The sequence below is a fragment of the Corella eumyota genome, chromosome 1 (assembly GCF_963082875.1).
Source record: "Corella eumyota chromosome 1, kaCorEumy4.1, whole genome shotgun sequence".
In the NCBI taxonomy this organism is placed as follows: Eukaryota; Metazoa; Chordata; class Ascidiacea; order Phlebobranchia; family Corellidae; genus Corella; species Corella eumyota.
Window position 1 is genome coordinate 8,412,079 of NC_137490.1, and position 22,743 is coordinate 8,434,821.

General features: G+C 28.9%; 4 protein-coding genes across 5 annotated transcripts; 2 read left to right on the forward strand and 2 right to left on the reverse strand.

Moving 5' to 3' along the window:
* Positions 1–9,199, reverse strand: LOC145759515 (acyl-CoA dehydrogenase family member 10-like). The gene is made up of 21 exons (XM_082573712.1): positions 9,015–9,199; positions 8,569–8,717; positions 8,188–8,379; positions 7,757–7,915; positions 7,168–7,302; positions 6,879–7,051; positions 6,394–6,517; positions 5,996–6,122; positions 5,405–5,555; positions 4,692–4,837; positions 4,048–4,221; positions 3,300–3,470; positions 2,723–2,892; positions 2,331–2,471; positions 2,120–2,257; positions 1,850–1,997; positions 1,504–1,694; positions 970–1,053; positions 758–901; positions 587–680; positions 1–515 (listed from the first exon to the last, which is right to left on the reverse strand). Exons 1-21 carry the CDS (start codon positions 9,172–9,174, stop codon positions 397–399), a joined length of 3,090 nt encoding a protein of 1,029 aa, XP_082429838.1. The 5' UTR covers positions 9,175–9,199; the 3' UTR covers positions 1–396.
* A 72-nt stretch (positions 9,200–9,271) lies between these two features.
* Positions 9,272–12,456, reverse strand: LOC145749292 (oxysterol-binding protein-related protein 9-like). The gene has a single exon (XM_082565025.1). It carries the CDS (start codon positions 12,376–12,378, stop codon positions 10,126–10,128), a length of 2,253 nt encoding a protein of 750 aa, XP_082421151.1. The 5' UTR covers positions 12,379–12,456; the 3' UTR covers positions 9,272–10,125.
* A 2,058-nt stretch (positions 12,457–14,514) lies between these two features.
* LOC145749305 (lactadherin-like) lies at positions 14,515–18,641 on the forward strand. 2 transcript variants are annotated; one of them, XR_014283635.1, is made up of 5 exons: positions 14,515–15,441; positions 16,680–16,823; positions 17,274–17,440; positions 17,504–17,670; positions 17,851–17,959. XR_014283635.1 is itself a non-coding variant. In XM_082565036.1 (4 exons), the coding sequence occupies exons 1-4, from the start codon at positions 15,105–15,107 to the stop codon at positions 17,983–17,985; spliced, it is 783 nt and encodes a 260-aa protein (XP_082421162.1). In that variant the 5' UTR covers positions 14,515–15,104; the 3' UTR covers positions 17,986–18,641. The 2 variants fall into 2 exon arrangements, 1 of the variants encoding a protein (XP_082421162.1); XM_082565036.1 differs by lacking the exon at positions 17,504–17,670 and having other exon boundaries at positions 17,851–18,641.
* Positions 18,642–18,793: 152 nt separating this feature from the next.
* Positions 18,794–21,177, forward strand: LOC145756194 (radial spoke head 14 homolog). Its single transcript, XM_082572348.1, has 6 exons — positions 18,794–19,057; positions 19,198–19,343; positions 19,693–19,768; positions 19,972–20,132; positions 20,238–20,442; positions 20,596–21,177. The coding sequence occupies exons 1-6, from the start codon at positions 18,859–18,861 to the stop codon at positions 20,835–20,837; spliced, it is 1,029 nt and encodes a 342-aa protein (XP_082428474.1). The 5' UTR covers positions 18,794–18,858; the 3' UTR covers positions 20,838–21,177.
* The last annotated feature ends 1,566 nt before the right edge of the window (positions 21,178–22,743 follow it).

Here is a 22,743-nt window from a genome sequence, read left to right on the forward strand (position 1 = left end):
TTCTTATGTTTACTAAGGCTTGTGTTATCGCCAACAGTTTTTTGTATTTACCTAACAACATTTTTGTTCACTTACTTCCAAAAAATGTCAAAAATTCAATATTCGCATTTTCTTTGTTGTTATTTTGTGTTTTTTAATCTACTTTTACGAATTTACAAAATAATTAATTTTAAAACAAGCACGGAAGTTTTATAAAATAAAAACACCGTAGGAACAGTTTTCAGCATTTTTGCTTAAGTAAAAAATATTGCAAATTATATACAAATAATACTCATAATCACAAAAAAGATTGCATATGCATAGATTCATAATTATTTTTTCCAAACTGTTTTTTTTTAAACCTATTTTTTGATTCAAGATAATAAAATTAATTAAAAAAATAAATAAATAAATAATTTATTCTCTAAGCTCCATTTTAGCAAGTGACATTAAATGAACTTCGTCCGGACCGTCAGCAATGCGTAAAACACGTGACCAAGCAAAAAATTCGGCCAATGGGAAATCACCCGACAACCCTAAATTAAAAAAAAAAAAAACTTAATAAAATGGCAAAATTTATCCACCGTGAGCTAACAACTCTACTCACCAGCGCCACCAAACGATTGTATAGCACGATCAATAATGCCAGAAACTGTTCGAGGAACAATAATTTTCATCATTGCAATTTCTTTAGCTGCAACCTAAAAAATTTAAACAAAACAACTTGTTAAATAAAAAGCAATTTTTGTTTTACATTTGTATTTAAAAACAATTTTACCTTATTACCATACGTGTCCATGATATGAGCCCCTTTAAGAACCAACAACCTGCACTGTTCTATTTCTATTCTAGAAGTCGCTATATCTCGTAATATACCGTCGTGTTCCACTAGTAACTTACCAAATGCCTTGCGCGATTTAACCTTAAAAAACAGACAAGCATTATTCGGGGTTTCGTCTTTTTAATTGATTGTTATAATTAAACACTTACCCTCTCTTTCATAAGCTGTAGAGATCTTTCTGCGGACCCAATTAACCTCATACAATGATGTATCCTACCTGGCCCTAAGCGAGCCTGGTAAAAAAAATTAAAAATTAAGTTTTTAGATGCAATAAAATTTTCAAAAAATAACACTTAATTAAAACAAAAACAAATGGGTTAAGAAAAAAAAAAACTATTGTAAGTTGTGTATATTATTATTCAAAAACACTTTTTTTATAAGTTAAACACAATCTAAAGTTTTGTTTAGATACACAAATAAAGTGCAACCAGTAAACCTAAAGTCATAAACCCTATAGGCATTTGTTTAATTTTTACCATTACCAGATCGTGAACATTTCAGTAAAAACTTAAATGCATTTATTCAAAAAAAATTATTTATAGTAAAAAACACAAACAGTATCACCTATTTAAGTAACCCACATACAAAGAACACAAAAGTAAAAAATTTTAATATGATAAGTTATCAAATAAATAACACTTGAAAGGTATTCAATGCGGCAAAAAAGCATATAAGCCACTTACCTGGGCTATTTTAAAACCTTTCCCTTCACCAAGAATTAAATTTGCCTTTGGAACTCTTACATCTTTGAATATAACTTCAGCATGGCCTACTGGTGCATCATCAAAGCCTAAAACTGTTAAGGGTCTGACAATTTCAATTCCCGGTGCATCAGATGGCACTATTATCATGGACTGCTGTTTATGTTTTGGTCCTATGAATAGTAACAATATTTTTGTACTTTCCATTTTTACACTTTTACGAAAATTATTCTTCAAAGCCTCCTTTCTTTTTAAAAAAAAATTGCAATTAAAAAATTAGAATTTTTTGTTTTTAAAGGATTTTATTTTATTTTAATTTTAAACTTACCGCTTGGATCTGTTTTTCCCATAAAGATAATCATCTTCATTCTGGAATCCATAGCACCTGAAGTCCACCATTTTCTTCCATTCAACACATAATGATCTCCATCTTCAATTATGGAGGATTGAATGTTAGTTGCATCTGATGATGCTACCTATTGTTTAGACATAGCTTATTTTTTACAGTTGGAACTTTAATCTTATAATAATAATAATCATTATAAAATTTTTATATAAAAAAATTTCTATGTATTTTAAATTTAACAAAAATGCTAACTTCTGGTTCTGTCATCGCAAAACAACTTCGAATTTTTGCATCAAGCAAAGGCTGCAGCCAATCTTTCTTCTGCTGTGGAGTTCCAAATAAAGATAGGACCTCCATGTTACCTGTATCAGGGGCTGAGCAATTAAATATCTAAAAAAAAATTAAAAAGTTTATTTTAGTTTACCTTTTTTTAGAATATTAAAAAGAAATTGAAAATATTCACTTCAGGAGCATATGTACATCTTCCCATTATTTCACACAGAAAAGCATATTCAACGTTAGTCAACCCAGCTCCATATTCTACTTTGGTATCATTTTCTATTGGAAGAAACAAGTTCCAAAGGCCAAGCTCCCTTGCTTCTTTCTGATAAAGTAGTTGAAAAGTATTTAAATTATAAATAACGAAAATAAGGTTAAATATATTTTAATTTAAATAAATATTTTTCGTTTAAAAACCAAACATTTAATTAAATATTTTAGAAGTTTGTTTTCATTTTGTCAAAATTCTTTTACATATTAAAGCAAGCGACAATACTCTTTAGATACTGAACAATTTTAATTGTATTTATAAGTATTTCACAATAAATCTAATACAAATAATGTAAAGTAATAAACCTTTAATGTTTCTAAATCTGGATGTGGAAACCATTTGTCTTTTGATTCATAGAAACTTTTAAAAGTTGATTCAATTGGGTAAACTTTTTCATCCATAAATGAAATAAGTTTTTTATGTAGATCTTGAACCTCTGGTCTTAATGATGTGATATCAATTGGCAAGTGCATAGCTAAAATTTTACAAATTAAAATTTAATAAATTAAAAAAACTTGATTTCAATAGAATTATAAAAAATGATTGCAAATTGTAATTTTTTAAATTTTATTGGCAAAAAATGCATACCATAACAAGCTAGTACAAAATATTAGAAAAGAAATATTATTTACTTTAAATAATTGCTTTATTTAGAAAAACGTAAATGAATTACGTAAATAAGTTTTAATTCAATTTTTACTAATCTTATTTGCATCACCATTAATTTATATTACAAAGCACTAAAAAAAAAAATAAAAAAAAAATTTTACAGATATTTTAAAAAATCGTATGTAAAATTCGTATTAAAAAGAATATAAGTTAACTTAAAACATAATAATTTTAGGCAAAACTCTTATGTTGAGCACAAATTTAAAAACGTACATTTAGTATGAGTACTATAACTTCTTGTTTGGTTAACCCCAGTATTACTTGATGGCGATATTCCGCGATTAAATACCCTGAAGCCTTCCTTGGATGCAAAAGACCAACTTATATCTGCCATGCTTTCAGCTAACTTGCCAGCTGATTTGGCTTGTTCTGAGCTAGCTTGGCCTGTGTGATAAATAAAATAATAAAGTTATATTTCTAAATAGTCAACTTTTTAATTTACAAAATTGAAAAAAAAGTGGTAGTTAGGTTTTAATTTTAAATGGTTTATACTATGAAAAAGGAATATTATAAAAAACGTTAACTAATAAATAAAATACAAATGTTTTAGAGAATTAATTAATTTAAAAATACAGTAAATTTAAAATTAAAATCTTATTTAAAAATGTCTATTATTTTACTATTGGCAATTTTAATATTAACAAAACTAAAAACTAATAATTGTAAAAATAAATAAACCTTTGTTTTAAAAAAAAATTAAAAAAATAAATTAATTGTACAATTTAAGCCTATTTGTTATAAGCACCAATGTTAATATTACATACATATTTAAAAACAATTAATAACAATATGTTTTAATGACATAGCTATAATTAAATTTAAAGTCAGTAAAGTTTATTGATACAAATACACAAAACAAAAAACAATGTAATAAATAAACCAACCAAATATTATGTTATTTAAAAATATGACAACTGTGGCTTAAATTGCCAATATCACACATTTATAACTACAACTTTACCTTGAATAGATCTTTTGTAAACTCCTTGCAAAATGGCTGCCACCCTGAAAAAGGAAAAGGCCATGTAAAAATCAAAATTTTCTATTTTCTCGATTCCCATTTTCAAGCAATATCTTTCAACTAATTCCTCATGTGAAGGAATCCCAAGTTTTTCAAGATTTTCACCTTTCAATCCTAACAAATATAAACTTAGAAATTTAAAAGTAATACTAAAGAGCAACCTAAGTATAACATATAACCACAATCAATAGAATGTTGAATGGTAGCGTGGTGTAGGAGTTGGTATTATTATCATTTAAATACAATCTTACTAAAAACCAACTAAAATATTGTTTTATAAAGATTTTATTTAACTCAATATTGAATTGAATACTAGTTTAAAATTTTTTATTTGCTGTCGCCTTAAATAAAACCATATTAAATATTTTTAAAAACTTTTACCGACTAAGCACAGGTTATGAGAATCATGTTTCAACCCGCAGTTTATAGTGTTAATCATATTTTTAATATTTATTTTTTAAATTATATGTCGTTTTAATACAACCACAAGAAAAATAATTTTTTGAAGTAAAAATATTTTTTATTAAATTTATTGAAATAAGACACAAACTAAAACTACCACTTTTATCACAAGACTTGATTACCTGGTAGAATTGGAAAATTGCGAGGAAGAAAATAAGGCAAACACGAATAAGCAACATCAGAAAGGGGATCCCCCAGGGTTGATAATTCCCAATCCAGTATTCCGATTATTTCTGGAACATCTCGGCGAAATATTAGGTTATCTAACCTAAAAAAATATTGATCTTGCTGAAGCCTTTTAGATAAAAAAAAGTGATATTATCCCGGTAGGCCACTGGTTTATAAATTAACATTAGATTAACAGTCGAAGCCTGCTTAAATATTGGTTATAAGGTTTAAGGAGAATAATTAATAACACCAGTTAGGACTGTAAAAGACAAGAGAATATTAGCTAGGACCATGAAATATGGCAAAAAATAAGCTAGAAAGTATGAGAAAGATTAGGTAGAACTCTAAAATACAAGAGAAGATGAGGTAAGGTCGTAAGTTACCTTAAAAACAAACCAAAGATAGCAAATTACAACAGAGAATTGGCTAGGACTGTGAAGTACGAGAATTTTTTTGAATTCTGTGAAGTACAAGTAATCCAATGAATCAATGAAATTATTACACACAAGTGACAACTTTACCATGTAAATGTAAGGCTAAACTTAAACTCTTTTAAACAATATTCTTGACCATTCTGTTAAATATAAATGTGCCAGACTTTAATGAATTACAGTGTAACTTGGCCATGTTGGAGGTAGGCTACCAAAATGCAGTCATATATATTTACCTGTAGTCACCATGAACCACAGTAGTGTTTTCGTTTGCAGGAAGGTGCTTTGGCAACCACTCCATTAATCTATCCATAGCTGGTATTTCATGAGTTTTGCTGGCAAGAAATTGCTTGCTCCATGTTTTGACTTGTCTTCCCACGTAATTACCTACAAAAAATAAATTATTTATGAACTTTAGTAAATTGGGTTTACTAACCACGTTCATTAAGTCATAAAAAATTATTTTGTGATTATTTTCTATGATTGTCAATTGTATACTAGCACATTCAAATTTATTTATTCCTATACTGACATGTTTATAAGGTTAATTGGGTCAACAAGCAAATTCCTTTAATATTTATATCATTTTTTTAATGTTGTCAAAATTTTTTTAAACAGTACTTTTTATTGTAAGTAAAAAATTTTACAAAAACCAGTTCTTAGTTGTTTTTTTAAGTAAAACATATCATTTTTTCCTGTCGTTTTTTTTTTCCCATCGCATTGTTGTAATATTAATTGTATATCGTATTTAATATTTAGTTTTATCAATGTGCGAAAAACCCAAAAAAAAAAAAAAATAATAATAAACTAGGCTAAATGAATCTAACCATGTTTTCCAAAATCTTTTAAACCACATTGATTTATGTCAACTTTGTGAATTTCACACAAATTATCAATCATAGCATTATAAACTTGTGTTCTCATTTCTGGAGATTTTCCGGGCAATACTGGTTTCTAGTCAGGAAAAATTTAAATTTGAAAAACTTTTAGTTTTTTTTTCATTTTTACGATAAAGACACAGATAAGAAATTTTAATTATTTACAATCAAAAAGCACATTTAGCACATTTTTTGATAAGAAAATACAAAATATTAATAGTATAAAAAAAGACAAAAAAAACAAACCAATTTGAGAAATAAAGCAATTTTAGGAATGTAAAGGAATATATTTACAATTAAAAACAAGGTACACCAAAAGGTTAATTTAAACGACAATAGAACATTACCTGGTATATATTTCCTTCTACTAACTCCATTATATAAAAAGGAGTAGCAATAACATCAGAATCTTCGCACAACGTAATCAGTTTGGGAACTTTAACACCTTGGCTTCCAACAGCCTTCATTATTCTACAAAAGTGATTTGTCAAATTATCCCCTGACAGGTGAATTGGTGATAAAAATTGATTTAAATGCCAATCAATTATTAATTAGCACTTATATGTATTAAGTAAAATGAAGCTCTAAACAATAAATGAAGTCAATATTTTTTGCTTAAAAAAATTTATTTATAAAAAAATACAAATTATTATAAGATTTTTTTTTTAACATAAAAAACATCAACGCTGTATAACATTATAAATGTCAACTAGTTAAAAAACGTAAATGAAAGTGACACATTATCATTTTACGTTAAGTCAATATGCACAAGAAAGTAAGTAGGTTTACAAATAACAGTTAAATAAGATTTCCTGTTAAACAAATCACGCACCTGTGCTCTCTCTCTACTGCGTGAGCAGATGGCAACAACTTTCCTGGTGGCTTTTTGCGCAAGACCATTTTTTTCGTATTCGGACCATAATCTATTAAATAAGTTGGGTTGGATTGTCCATGACTGAACTCATATACTTCAGGGTCATGAGTTAAATTCATAGCACAATTTTCCTGCAAAATTTTAACCAGTTAAACAAGAAAACTAAAGTTACCCACCAAAAATAAATTACATTCATTTAAAGAAATTACAAATTGTTTTAAAAGTTTAAAAAAAAATGATTAATTACATTAAGATATTTTGTTAAATTTGCAGCATTTATTTCCATCCCCTTTCTAACTGGTCTCGTTCCTTTCTTTGCACTTGTTACAGGAATTTTTAAACAATTTTCTAGTTCAGCTAAAGCAGCATGAATATCAGATACCTAAAAAATTAAAACATTATTAAAAAAATCTTTACTTTAAGAAACTAATTTAAATTCAATTTTAAATAAAAATGTAGTCTACTTATTTTGCATTAAAATAAAACACTTTATTAAAAGTTAATTTTGTTAAAGTACAGATATATTTTATGCTTATGCATGTTTAAGCAATAACTGAGCCCACTTTGTATTTGAGTTTCTTTTGTACCAGTTTTAAATGTAATATTGTTGCAGCTTTGGATGGTCATTTTTCCTTTAAAGAAATTTAACACGAAAACCATGCCGAAGTATTTATATATACAACAAATTTAAAAAAAATGTAAATTGCTTTATGTATAAGGAAAAACATTAAGTATGCATGGTTAATACACAAAATAAAGAAACTTTGCATAATCTAGGCTTTTATAGCTATATTGTATATTCATATACCCAATCTATGTTATAACTATTTACCTACATGAATAGTATGAATGCCAGCAGCCTTAGCAGCTTTAATGTTAGGTGACATATCATCCAAAAATACAGTTTCATCAGGTTTAACACTGAGAGAGTTTAAGCAAAGTTTGTAAATAGCAGGTTTCGGTTTGTTAATTCCTTCCACTGCTGACTCGATAATCTAATCAGCATTCAGAAAACAATTTTTGGAAAATAAAAAGGACAATTTAATAAAACAAATAGTTACCCTATTTATTCTATTGATTATAAAATCAATTCATAAGAAATTTAGAAATCAATGAGATAATTAATTTAAAAATTAATAAATCCATATATACAAACTCAATATTTTACATTCACTATTAGAAAAAATAAACCCCAAAAAACTCATAAATTCTAAATCATAAAAACAAAGTATAAAAACTTAAACAAATAATTTTTTTAAAAGCTTACCACATCAAATAAACTTCTGTCAAATGGTAACACAGTAATACCATCATCCATTTTCCAGTTATTAGTTAGTAAAGCAGTTTTTATTCCCTGCTCACGAAGACATGATATTGCCTCCAGCACTTCAGGTACCGGTTCCTTAATTCCATTTACTAGATAGGGTAAGAAATCACTTAGATCTATAGGCCGACCAGCCTAAGATTTTAAAATTTAAATATTAAATTTTTTTTTGTATACAATTATCCCGGGTAACATTTGTTACCTTAACCCAGTTTCGAATTATATTTATCAGTTTTGGAAATTATTAAGCAAATTAAAAAATATTTAACCTGCCTTTCTCTTAACATTGATTGAGCCATAAATTATTAAATTTTATTTGCTTACCACTTTGCTGGCTTCCTCGCTAAAAATCTCACCAAATTCTTTTGAGTCAATTTCCCCGATTTCAAGTTTTGGCCATGCTCCCTTTGCCCCATATTCTTCAATAGTTCGAAATACTATTCGTTCGGGATAATTTTTCAGTCTTGTGTATTCTAAAATTTTTTAAGTAGTTAAACTATTTTTATAGCAAAAAATTCTAATTTTATTAAAATTAGTACAACAAATGTAGTTTTTATAAAAACTAGTTACTTTTAGAAGAGTAACTTATTTATTAGGTCAATAGCAAAAGTATAATAACATTATAAATTTGGCAAATAATGTGTTGAAGTATTTTTTTCAAAAAGGGGTACTCAAGAATGTATTTACCATTTCGTTGGCAATTACATTTAATAAAATTCATAGTTTATAAAAAAAGAACTGTTTGCAAAGAATATTAAAACGAAGTGTACCTGTTGTAACTGGAAAAGGACTTGGCAAAATTACACCTCCCATATCAAAAACCACCGCTCTGTATTTATTTCTTACATTTTGAAGACTTGATTTCAATAAAATTTGATTCACAAGAAAGCTACTTTTCTTGACATTTAAAAGGTTGGGTAACCTATACATCTTAACCCTTAAGGTTTAAACTGTTATAACAACATCTAAATTGACAATAAAATGGTTAATATAGTTTTAATACAAGAGATTCGTTGGTCTTGAGAGAAACAGGACGGCAAATCAAAATTTACAATAAAAAAAAACATCAAAAACAATAACTTATAAAATGTATAACATGAATTATAAATAAAGACTGAATATTTAATTTTACAATGAAATAATATTATAATAATTAATGTAATAATGAATTAGGGTCATTACTATTTTAAGTAGTATTAATATTGATCTTTTAATTTCACTTATTTATTAATCTATAAATCCTTAAGTAGTTACTCAATTTTTATTTTCTAATAAAACATTCTACAATTACAAATATTACAATGGTGCTATAAAGTATTGGGTATAAAATGTCTTGGAATCAAATAAAAATGAATAAATCTTGGGTACACTAACCTTTGTAGACGGTGTAATGGTGATATGAAAACTTTAATTAGGCAATCTTATAATGTTAAAAGGATATACTTTTCAAAAATTTAAAAATTGAAATTGAAAACAGGAAACATGACATTTAAAATTTTAATGAAGTTTAAATTTGTTATGCACGCATTGTCCATTTATCAAGTAATCAGAAGATAAAAATGATATATACAAACACAATAAACAATTGCACAATAAATAAGTGAAGCATCCGCATTCAAATAGCAACAAAATTCCAAAATTTTAAAATTTCATGTGTTTAGTAATTATTTGATTGAATCGCGATAATCTTAAATATATAGCACTTTACAACTACAAAGACATTTAAAGTTATTTAAATAAGTGAAAAAATAGTTTTCACAATAAAACTAGAAACTAAGAGTATGACACCAAAGCCGTAACACATATTTGCTAACTTGCACCAATAAAATAAAAAATCATTATCAAACAAGCTGTAAAATTTATTAAATTTTGGTATTTATATTAACTACTATTTTCTCTCCCAGTAAGTGGTGCATGATATATCCAGTTTTGACAATCATCTTCATAAAAAAGCCTAGGCTTGTAAACTATTTCATTCTCAAGGCGATACTTGGCATCTTTTCGTTGCTTATCCTCCAACGCTCTTTTCCCTTCTGTAGCTTCGTCTATGTTATTTGCTTTTAGATTAATTGTCACTTTATCCCAAAGTTTTCTGGACTCGGTTGGCTCCTGACTTTCCAATTTTCGCACTTTTTTGGCTATTTTTTTCTTCTTTTTGGTGTCAATAAAATTTTTATCTTTTCCAGATGTAAAATGTGCCCACATAACATCATTCCATTCCCCGTCGATTGTGCAGAATGGCTTTTTTACATTTGGTGCAAAAATTTCGACTGAAATTCGGTGAGGCTTTCCACCGTAGAATGGTTTAGTCTGAAACTTAACAAAAGCATTGTAGCCTGTTTTTTCACAGGTTATTGTACAGTCTCCACCCAGTTCAACCCAGGGTATTGTCAAAATCGACCTTCCATATCCATTTGGAAAATTCACAATGTATTCTTCACCATAATCAAGAAGTGTCACACAGCCCTGACCAATATTGTGAACACCAATGGAAAGACCTAGAAACTTTGATTTTGTCCAAATGTGCCCATTGAATTGAATTCGTTTGCCTTTGTGTTCGGCGTAAAATGCTGAAATAGGTGGGTGGTGGGAAACCTGTTCAGCAACAAAAGCAAGCTCGTTAGTTGTCGCCCATGCTACTGGACCATCAGAAACCACCTCAGGTTTAGAATTCTTGTTCTTATTGTCACCTGAGTCAACATTCCAAAGGCATTGAAAAGTTTCTCCTAAAATGGGATTGTAAGGCTTTTTTGCAACCGAGCTGTTTCGACCTGCAGCAAAAGTGCTGAGATAAAACCTTACACACTCAACCATTCTTTCCTCGGGTGTTTTTTGATCCACAATATTTAAAAACAAATCTGCATGAGCAAAGAAATCTGCATACATTTCAAGTAGCGAACGACGTTCCAGTATAAAGGTTGGTAAAACAACCTTGGTTAGATCCATACCGAGTTTCACTTGAGATAACAAATGCATGATGACACTTTTATGTTCCTCCACTGATTCACCTTCCTTGTTTGAATTTACATCCTCTTCTTGCATGTATAAATCATTCTCTTTAACAGGTTCTGAAATAGGTGTGATTTCCTTAGTTACATTTTGTACAACAGGACAGACCTCTTTCTCATTATTATCACAATTAGATTGAGATACTTCAGGTTTTTTGTTTTTCACGGGTGAAATTGGTGGTGACATCACAGATTTGTCTAACGATGCTCGGCTCCTACGACTTGAAAGTGATTTCATGTCTTCTGCATCATAAAACTCGTCTTCATCTTCCTCTTCACTACTTGAATATGAAGTAGGAGGGATCAACGATACATCAGATACAGGAAGAATTTCTTTGGGGGATGTTTCATGATCGTCAGGTGATGTTTGTTCCACAGAATTATTTGAAATTGAGTCCACAGAAGGTTCTTGTGTAACGCTACTTGTTTCATTTGCAACATCTAGCTCAACCTGTGAACCTTCTGACTGAGAAGCTACCGTCGATATCAAAACAGATTCAACTGATGCTATACCATTGGAACTGGGTAAAGATTGTACTGTCTGTACAACATGGTGATTCTTTTGGTTTGAGTTTATTGCATTTTTAGCTAATTGCAACAACACAATTGATTTTTTTACAGCCTCCACCATTTCTTGGGCTGAAAGAATAATACTTTCCATGTTTAGTTTTTCAGTATGGTTTTCAATTGCTTTAATTTTGTGCTCGAGCTCTTTAATGTTTTTAATCAACAACTGAAGATAGGCATCAGCCTCAGCAAGTTGATTGTCAAAATCAACAAAAGTTGGCTCAGACAACATTGGCTCAAATTGCCTTTGGCTATGTCTTAAAATGGTATCCTCCAATGCACTAGCCCACTGCTTTCTCTCCTCATAATCTCTTGCTTGAAAATGAAAAATCTTCAAGTCAACTGTGATTGTAAATGTTGAATCATCTTCATCATCTATGCCAATAATCGCATTGCTAAGTCGAACACACCCTCGTCGTGAGCCCCTGATCATTTTATCACGAGAAGTGTAATAAGAGAGAAGACCAGCATTGTCGTCAAGCACAAACCATCGATACTGCCAACCCTTCATGACATTCGTCCATTTACTTAAAGGTCCTTCCAGGTAAGCAGATCCCATGTTTATTTTTTTGTTAAATTTAAATTATTCCAAAGTTTATATATTTTAGTAAATAATATACAACAATTAATAAAATAAACAGCTACTAAAAAACAAAAAAATTATTATTACATTAGTGTGTATAAATCAATTTTATATTATCGGTAAGGAAAAATCCCCATACTCTGATATAACGATTCTTTAAATTTTACCTCAAAGGACAAAAAATACTTGAATATTCAACCTTAAAACCTTACCGTTTGCTTTATTTTTAGCTTATAATAAATTTAAATATACATACCTACATAAATTTACATTTTATATAAAACTTACACTACCTCCGTGTAACGCTTATAACTTTCAGATTTTTTAAAAACCAAACTAAAAAATATACAGACCTCTTTTATATATTGAAATGACGTCATAAGTCCAACTTGCAACTGCAAGCGAGAGTGGTAACTCATGCGAGTTCATATTAAAAGCCATGGCACAAACGATAAAAAAACTGCACCACTGACGAGTATTCGCTCATATTATTAATTCTTTTAAATGAATAAAAACTTCCAAAAACTAAAATTTTAAAAACAACACATTACCTGAATTTAAGTTAATATTGTTAGAAATAAGTACCGGCAGCGTGGTGTAGTGGTAAGAACACGGGTTCAATCCCCATTGTCCACTGACCTTTGCTGTAGCGCCCTTGAGTAAGGCACTATAAACGATACGAACTTCTGCTGAGCCAGCATTTAATCAGCAGCATAATTTTGGGAATTATATTCTATAATATCCCAAACTATATTCTATAATATCCTAAACTGCCACAGGCAACTTGATCGAGACTAGGTCGGAGTAACTGATGTTACTCTATGTTTAAGTCGTGCATTTGACTTTTCCACGTCGAGGATAAAGATATATACAAAAAAAATTAGTAGATTTTTTAGGGAAGAAATAAAACGAAATAGTTTTAATAAAAAAAAACTCTTTTCGTTAGCGTTTTCGCAAATTTTTTTTTGGCTAAAGCGCTTATTTCTAGTCAAATGGTATTCGGTAATATAACATTTCACACAGACGTACATAAAGAACTTTAATATATTTGTTTAAAAACTAAATTTTTTAACTATAATTATTGCTAAAATATCACTTTGTTTGATAATTGTGCAGATAAAAATGTAAGATAATGAAAAAATAAAAAAATGAAAAAATTAAATTTACTAAATTCTTTAAATAACCAGTCTTTTAAATGCAACGTTATAATTTATCATTTGTTTTGGTATTGGGTTGTTTAAAGTCGATTTATGCATACAACGTTATAATAATTATAAGCTATTGTATCATAATGTTAAGTTTTTTATTTATTTATACACAATTTTACAGTTGATAATTAAATACAAAAAGAGTTTACTGTAGCCTATAAGTTGATTTGCAAAAAGCTACAACGAGCAAGACTAAAAAGGGAAAGTAAGGAAAAGTCCAAAAAAAAAAACTCTAAAAGCGCAGAGGGTGGGATGAAGAGTCTCGAGAAAAAAATGTTGTGTGATCGTTTTTAGTAAGTAGCAGAACTTTACACGTTTTTTCGCCCTTCCTCCTTTTGGTGCTTGCCTTCGTCCTGGTCATTTCTTTACTCCCCTATTTTAGTAATACCCGGCTACAACTGTAGTCTAACCAGTTTTATTAAAACGATCGTTTAATGTGGTAAACGTTGAATGTCTGTGTAGTGGGAACAGTGTGCTAGAAATTGATGGAAAGAGACAAATAAAAAGATAAATGAAACGAAAACTAATAGGAAGAAAACAAATGATAGAGTGCATTATTAGAAATTTGTAAGTAATAAAAACAATTTAATTTTTTTTCGTTATTTGCTTCAAAACTATTTTTAGGAGTGATTTACTAAATTTAAATCAATTAAAGTCAATTCAAGGAAATGGCCGAATTCATTTCTATACTTCACAATCTCAATTTTACAGCAAATAAAATAAAGTGTAGTATGCCAATTGAAAATTTCTATACCTTTTAAATTTGTTTTGAATTTTCTATACCTTTTGAATTTGATTTGAATTTGTTGACATGTTTATAATACATGCTAATACGAAAAAAACGTTTATTAAAATTTTTATAAACCAAAATGTTTTTGAATAATTTTGTTAGTGCATACATATATTCAGGTAATTGTTTTATGATACTTTTTTTAAATAAATTATTTTTTTACATAATAATTCTACAACAAACTGATATTCCCACTCTTATTTCGATACACATCATCGCAAAAATGGTTATTTAAAAACCGATTTTGAAATTCTATTAAAAAGGATTAAATAGTTTTTGGGTAGTGATTTCTCAGTTAGAAATACCGAAGTCAGCAAATTTAGTATATATAACAAATCATTCAACTAAAATTATAAGAGTACCTTTTTCTATGCCCGTTTTAAACAAGCATTTATAAACAAGTGTTTTTTGCTGAAATAGCATAAAAATAAAAATGAAGTGCTAGCATAAAATATAATATCAATGTTAATTTATTTACACAAAAAGTTAAACTATTTAAGATGTCACCGGGGTTGTATTTAAAATTATAGCCTATTTAAAAAGTTTCATCTATTTTAATATTTTTAAGTAAACTTTTAAATAAAGGTTTTCTTAGCATTTGATAACTACAAACTACGAATAATTGTTTTTTAAACCAATATATGTTTATATTGAATTAAACAAACTAGTTTAAGCATAAACAGTTTAACTTAGAAGTTGTAAAAATGAGTTTTAAAATACTTTTAATTTTGTGTTTTTGTACATGGTTCGCTGCATCCCAAAACAATCAAGTTTGTTTTACGGTGACCCCCAATAGCCCCGCTTTTATGGGGCTTCAAACTATGCAAGGAACTCCTGGAAAGATGGGGCCAGCTGGACAGAAGGGTACGCGGGGACTGAGGGGTGAGATTGGACCAATAGGAAGTCCTGGCCCAAAAGGTGAGCAGGGACGAGGTGAGATAGGACCTATGGGTCCGAAAGGATCTATCGGACCAATAGGCAAGTGTTCTTGCGATGGAGGAGTAGTGTCGGAGTTAGAAAAAATGCTTCCAGATTTGAAAGGTATTTCGGTAACCATTTTATTTAGTGTGTTCAAATATTGTATTTATAAAGTATTTAACAATCCGAGTAAATATATTTTACTGCCCTTTATTTTTAAGGCTTTTTATATATAAAGCCTGTTAAGCAATGTTACTAGTTCAGGATTTCTTACGTTATGCTTTTGTATATAGCACCGTTTTACGAACGATACAACTTAAATTTTTTTTTCGGGCCGAGTGCCAGGGCCCGTACTCGAGTACAAACCTAGGCCTTTTTAAAAGCTCGGTTTTTGCCGATCTTTCACGTTAAATTATCCGAGCATTTTTAACTAAAATAAAAGTTTATTTATTTTTCGGTAAATTGTAATGCAACTTAAACGCCGTGCAGTGCTATAACTTTTTAAATGCAGTAGTGTTATAATTCACACTGCGAAATTTTGTCGTTTTACCCATAAATATACTAATATATACATGTCAGTATCTCTATGGTTTTAACGTATTACGCGAGATATGACGTTGCTATTCAATTGTTGTCATGTCCGCCAACAAGTGCTTTATCTGAAAGACTTTTTAGTACAGTGGGTTCTATTGCTAGCCCGATTCGTAACCGGGTAAGTCCTGTACATGTCGAAATGCTTACATTTCTTCATGTGAATTTACGTAAGTTTAAATAAAAAAAAACGTAAGTTTAAGATTTTGCATAATTCTTTTGATAAATAAACATTCTAATGTTTAAATTGACTTTTATTTTAATACAAAATTCACTACTAACTCAAGTTCAGTCTATTTCAATATTCTCAAAACCAGTAAATTTTTTTTTGACCTTTCACTGCACGTTTTAACGATTGCGATCTTTAAATAAAGGTTCTTAAAATAAATAAATACAATCTTAAACTATTTATCTATAGTAAGCTTGCAGCGGTATAACATTTAAATAAAATATTTAAAAAAAAGAAATAGTGTCCACAATAAAAATTTACGCATTTTTTCCGGGCATACGTTTTGCGTTACGTATCGAAAGATCACTTAGGTATTTATTTTCTTTATTAAAAAGCTCGTATTGCTTGGCAAAGCTTTTTTAAAATTGAGATGCACGTACGAGCCGAGCTTTTTACGATTTAGCACATTCTTATTGTTTATATTGATTACAATTGTCCATCGACGCTAATACCTTTTATATCTTAAAGTTTGTTTTTTAATAATAGAGACACATACTCTAGATACTCTTAAAAACTTTTTTTGTACCTTTTTATATAAAAGCACTTATAAGTGGTTCGTGTGAGCTTGGATTAATAGATGGAAAAATACCAAACAGCGACATCACAGCTAGTTCTTTCAGATACGATCACTCACCACAAAAGGCAAGGTTGAATGCTAACACTTACGGTTGGGGACCTAGCCAAAGTGAGTTGCTAAAAGTTTTTACTTTCTGTTTATCTATTAATATATTTTTAAAACTTCAGTAAGTAGTAACATTTAGAATTAAAAAAGCAATGGTATAATGGTAAAATACCAATTTATTTTACACAAGGGGTGTCTTTGGTTCTAATTTAAAAAAAAATTATATGAGCTTTCGTGTTTGACATATTATTGGTTACATGTAATGATACCGGATCAAATAAATTGCATAAGTTGAATTGAAAAAAATAATCAGATAAATGGTATAATTCAAACCCTAGCTCCCCCCAACCTATTGAAACCCATTCGAAACTGCATACTTTAAAAGTACTATTAAAAACTCGTATATCGGAATGTGTTTGTTTTAAGCAAAATAAACGAAGTTGTTTTCTTCAGAAGTTATAATAAAAATAATAACTAACACAAGCTATTAAAGCTGTATTATTTTTTTATAAGACAATGTTGAACAATGGATTCAGGTAAAATTCCCAGAGTCAACTAAAGTGACAGGAGTTGTGACACAAGGTAACAACCATTATCCTCAATGGGTCAGAAGCTTTAAAATATCCTATGGGCCCAATACATCGAATCTTCAGTTCATTCAACAAAATGGACATGATATGGTAAGTTCCAAAAAGTCTAAACACTCTAAACCGTTAAATTCGCTACCTTTTTACTTTTTTTAGATTATATTTTGGTTAAAATAGGATTGGCCAGAAACTTGACCAGATTTTTTAATTCAAGGATTGGCCAGAAACTTGACCTGGTTTTTTAAATTGCGGAAAGTACTTGTTTCATTGTCCCAAATACAAAAATTAATTATAGACAGTGTTTTAATAGCATTTTAATAAAGGTAATTTTTTTTTGTTTTTTGATAATCAGACCTTAAGCCTAAATCAGTCAAAATTTATTTGATCCACACGATTCATTTGACTTACTTGATCTTGTATATTTTATAAGTACCGCAAATAAAGAAAACGGGGTTTTGTTGGCATATTAAATTAAAGCATATCTAACCTTCCCTTTGCATTAGATATTCAGTGGTGGTTCAACAAATGGTCTTCAATACAACTACTTCCCTCGACCTGTAAGAGCTTCCTATGTTAGATTGTATCCATTAACCTGGGAAAGTCATATCCGGCTAAGAATGGAACTATTAGGTTGCTAATAACTGTAAAGTGTTGACGTTTCTACCAATCCCATTTGTACATATTTCATAACCAAAACTATAGTTTTAAACATTATAAAAGAGTTTTTTTTTATAAATTAGTTTATCAATGTTATAGTAGATAAAAAATAATTTAATTAGGAAAACTTGATATATTTACAAACTAAACATTTGGTTATAGACAAAAACAAATATGAATTTGTAAACATGTTTTTACTGCCTTTAATCTTATATATTTAATCATTATAAATAAAAAAAATTCATTTTAAACATTTTTTCACTTTTTTTGATAAAAGAAGTTGAAAATTTAATGATGATCATTTATTATTTAAATAATAAGCATTAAAATAAGATAAACAAAAATTTAATTTTAACCCATTTTTTTTCTTATTGACATAAATGATTAACAATAGCCCAACATTTAATTTTTACTAAACTTGTAACCGTTTACTTTGATAAGGCCACTTTTGCTTGGTTTAAAATTTTAATAAGGTTTCGGCTTCGGGCTAAAACCAGTGTGGTTTTTTTGGTTTAATAATTGTCAGTAAATTTTTGTTATATTTTATGTAGGCTAGTTTTTAACATATGACAACTATAAACAATTTGATTCTAATATTTTGTAATCGTAAATGCAATTTGTACAACTGCAAAAAACAACCTTGCTTCATAGATATTACATTACAATGTAATATCTATGCTTACTTAGTGTTAAATGTTTAAAAATCTATGCTTTAGTGTTAAATGTTTAAAAAAATATACTAACAGCTTGAAATAAATAGAACTTTCCTTAACAACAACCACAGCCACTGTTGTGATACGCATTCTAATAAAATTAAGGCAAAATCTTAAATTATTTGCTTTAAAGTAATAAAAATGGCAACTACAAAAATAACTTATGCATTGCCACCCAATATTGATGCAACACAGTCTCCATTGGCTTTTGGTAGCAGAGCATTGCCTAAATTAAACCGCGAGTTAAACGATAAAGAGCTGATTACGAGACAGCGAGCTCTTATGACATTATGTGATCTTGTTCACGACCCAGAAAAAATATACGAAGCAATTGGAGTTGGTAATAAATTACGCAAAATTTTATAAATTTTTAAAGTAAATTCATCAATTTTTTATGTTTCTTGTGGATTTGAAAGCCCTCGTACCTACATTTCTGAATTGTCGTTTAATTACATTTTAAATTTTAAACTGCTTTTTTAGGCTGCATTGAAAGTTTAAAGAATCTATTAACAGACAAAGACAGCACTGTTAGACATAAAGCAACCGAGGTTTTATTTATCATGGCTACTCATAACGTTGGGAGAGATGCCTTTCTTAGGTTTAAAGCCATTGTGCCAGTTGCAAAGGTTAACTAAAAAAGTTGCTTGAACAATTAAACTGACTTATCTTAAGTTTGTGTCATATTATGTTTAAATTATTTTTCTAAATCTCCACATGGAAATCTGATCCAAATCCTTCAAGGAACTCTTATTACAAAGTTGTTCGGTTAATAAACTCAGTGTCTATTATTAAAGTCAGAAAATCTAATTTTTAGGAATGTCTTTGTCTAACTTTAGTATCTACCAACAACAATAAAATAATTAAACCTATAAATGTAAACAATTATGTGCTAGTTAACATTAATATAATCTAGAAGCCTTTAAATTAAGTATTATGTAAAAATGATACCAAATCATATTCAACATTTTTTTAAAGTTATTTGATGATGAGGTGGAAATAGTGAGAAAAAATGCACATAAAGCCATCAAGATGTTGTCAGAAATTCCTTCAGGTAACAACACAAAAAATAAAAAAAATGGTAATCTTAAAATTAAGGCATGGCAACTTAGCTATTACAAAATATATGCACAAAATTATAAATAAAAGGTTTTTAAATTAGTTTATATATATGCACAAAATTTTAAATAAAAGGTTTTTAAATTAGTTTCTGTTTCTACAAATCACCCGATCAATTTAAATTTACATTTTTTACAGGGGCACTTGGAATTGTTGCCGCCCAACTAATACCCAAACTTGTGTTAAAATTAAAAATTGATATTGATGAAATTAAGGTTTTAATTCTTGACACACTTCATTTCTGCATGCGAGTTGACGCAGAAAGTGCTCTACAAGCTGGAATAATGCCAGCTTTAAAGGTAAATATCTCAACTGGTTATTTACATGAAGTGGTATATGGTTGTCATCTATGTAAATTTACAAGCTATTATCAACTTAGTTAAACCTATTTAAAAAAATTTTAGCAATTGTTGAACCATGACATTGCCTCAATCAGGGGATCTGCGGCACGGAACATGATGGATGTAAGTGTGCCACTTAGTGGTAAAGATGCTGCATGCAAGGATGAAAATATTATTCCGGCCCTAGTCAACCTTCTTGGTGATGTGGACACCGAAGTGAAAGCGAATGCTGCAGGTGCTCTAATGACTATCACCATAACAACAAAAGGTGTGTAAAAAATGCTAGGTAAATGCACAAAAATCTATTTAAAAATAGGCAGTAATATGTTATGCTTTTCTAATTGGATTTTCTGTTTTTTTTAATAAGTGTTGTTAGGTTTTTTGTTCAAACCTAATAAAATTAGTAATTTTGTTACTCTAGGCAAGTATGCAGCTATTAAAGCAGGAGCAATTAACCCTTTGTTCCGCCTTGTCAACTCGTCAAACTCAGAAACACGTCTGTACGCCATAAAGGCTTTAACAATGCTCTCTGAAGCACCAGAAGGAAGAAAAATGATGGAAAGTTTAGTTGAAGACATAAAGGATAGAACGGATGATCCTGACAGCATGGCTGTGGCAAGAGCAGCTCAGATTGCGATGAAAGTGATAACATGGAAGCCTTAGATTTCCCTTGTATTTTTTTAATTTTATTTTTCATTTAACCTAACTGATTCAAATTTGTTTTTCTTTAATTGAAGTATGTTTCAACTAAAAAGTTTTATTTTTACAGTTTAATATGATGTTATAATTACAGAGACTTTAAAATTCATAAATAAAAAATATATTCAAGTCATTAAAACAAATTTTTATCATATTAATTGCCATGTTTATCTATTTTACCACTGCTTGTACTGGCAATGCCCCCGTGTTTCCAGTTAACCCACTAATATTTTCAAGAATTTTAATCTAAATGTTAAAATTTCTAATTTATATCACAGAATAAATTTTAAGCTTGGTTTTGTCATTTTAATTACCTGAATAAGAGTTGGTAGGTGGCTTAGAAACAGAAATTTTGAAAGGGGGCCAATTGTGTACTGATTTTGGGGAGTTTGAGAAAACAAAGCATGCTCATAAGCCTCAATGACCTTACTTGGATTATTACTAACCATAGATGGATTGTTGTAAACATTTTTGGACTGTTTTATCTCTAAAAATTTTACAAAAAAGTAAAATATTAACTTATTTTAAAAAAAAGGAAACCGCTCTGTAATTAAACTTTAAAATATTGGAATATTATTAATTTTCAAATACTTAGTTTGTAAAATTGCTCTTCATATATTTCTTTTAAATCAGGTGAAAGGTTGTCAAATCTTTTTTTATATTTCTCTTCAACATTATCAATTTTAGTTAAATTGGTTTGGAAAAATGAAGGCTCAATTGTATGTATGGATATATTGAACGGTTTCAAATCATTACTAAAATTAATTTACAAGTAACTAAAGGGGCTTTAATTATAGATTGACCAACATAATTTTCATCACAAATTTGTTAATATAAATGGTTATTAAAAAAAGAAAGGTTATTTTAATTAAATACCGGCACCTTGGTGTAGTGGTAGGAACACTTGCTACACCACATGAAGTCGTGGGTTCAATCCCCACTGCTCTCCTGCTGTAGCCGCCCTTGAGTAAGGCGCAATAAATTATATGAACTTCTGCTAAGCCAGCACCTAATTAGCAGCTTAATTATTAGGTCGAGGTAACAGTTGTTACACTATGTTTAGGTTGCGCATTCGACTTTCCCAAATCTAGGATAAAGATATATACAAAAAAAAATATTATTAAATTTAAATGAAAAACCTGAGTCCATCAGAAAAAGCTTGTACTGCAAATTTAGAAAGATTATAACCATTTGTTGTTATGGAAATTCTTCCTGCAATGCTGCTCATATTTACAAATGTCCTAAATAAAATAATAAATTTAAACCTTTTTTCACAAATCAGGTTTCAGGATTTATTTTATTAACATTCTATAGCCACAAGTAAATTTTATGCAAAAACCTTAAATAAATATTAAATATTACTGACTAGGTTAAACAGATAAAACACTTGAATATAAATTCCTTTTTTGTATATAATTTTTTTTTTATTAGCAAAGATTAATGGAATATTAAAATAAAATAATGCATACACTGGTGATTTGTGTGTTTTTATTTACAAATGATATACTTTACTAATAACTAACCTTCACTTCCTCTTCTAATTAATGGGAGAAATTGCAAAGTGACATTTGCCATCCCAATAACATTAACTTCTAAGACTTTTTGGAATTCATATCTGTCATACCAGTCAAATGGAACAGGGAAGGATCCAATTCCAGCATTGTTAACAATACCCCATAATGCTTTGTACTAAATAAACATAATTTATTACAAAAAAAATAAACACAAATTCAAAGACAATCAATATGTTAGTGATGCTTGATAAAGATAGGCTATACATTTTAATTTAAGAGCATGCCAAATGTTAATTTAATTTTTTACAAAAAAAGATCCTTGTATATATATAAAAGGGGTTAGTGGACAATATTTA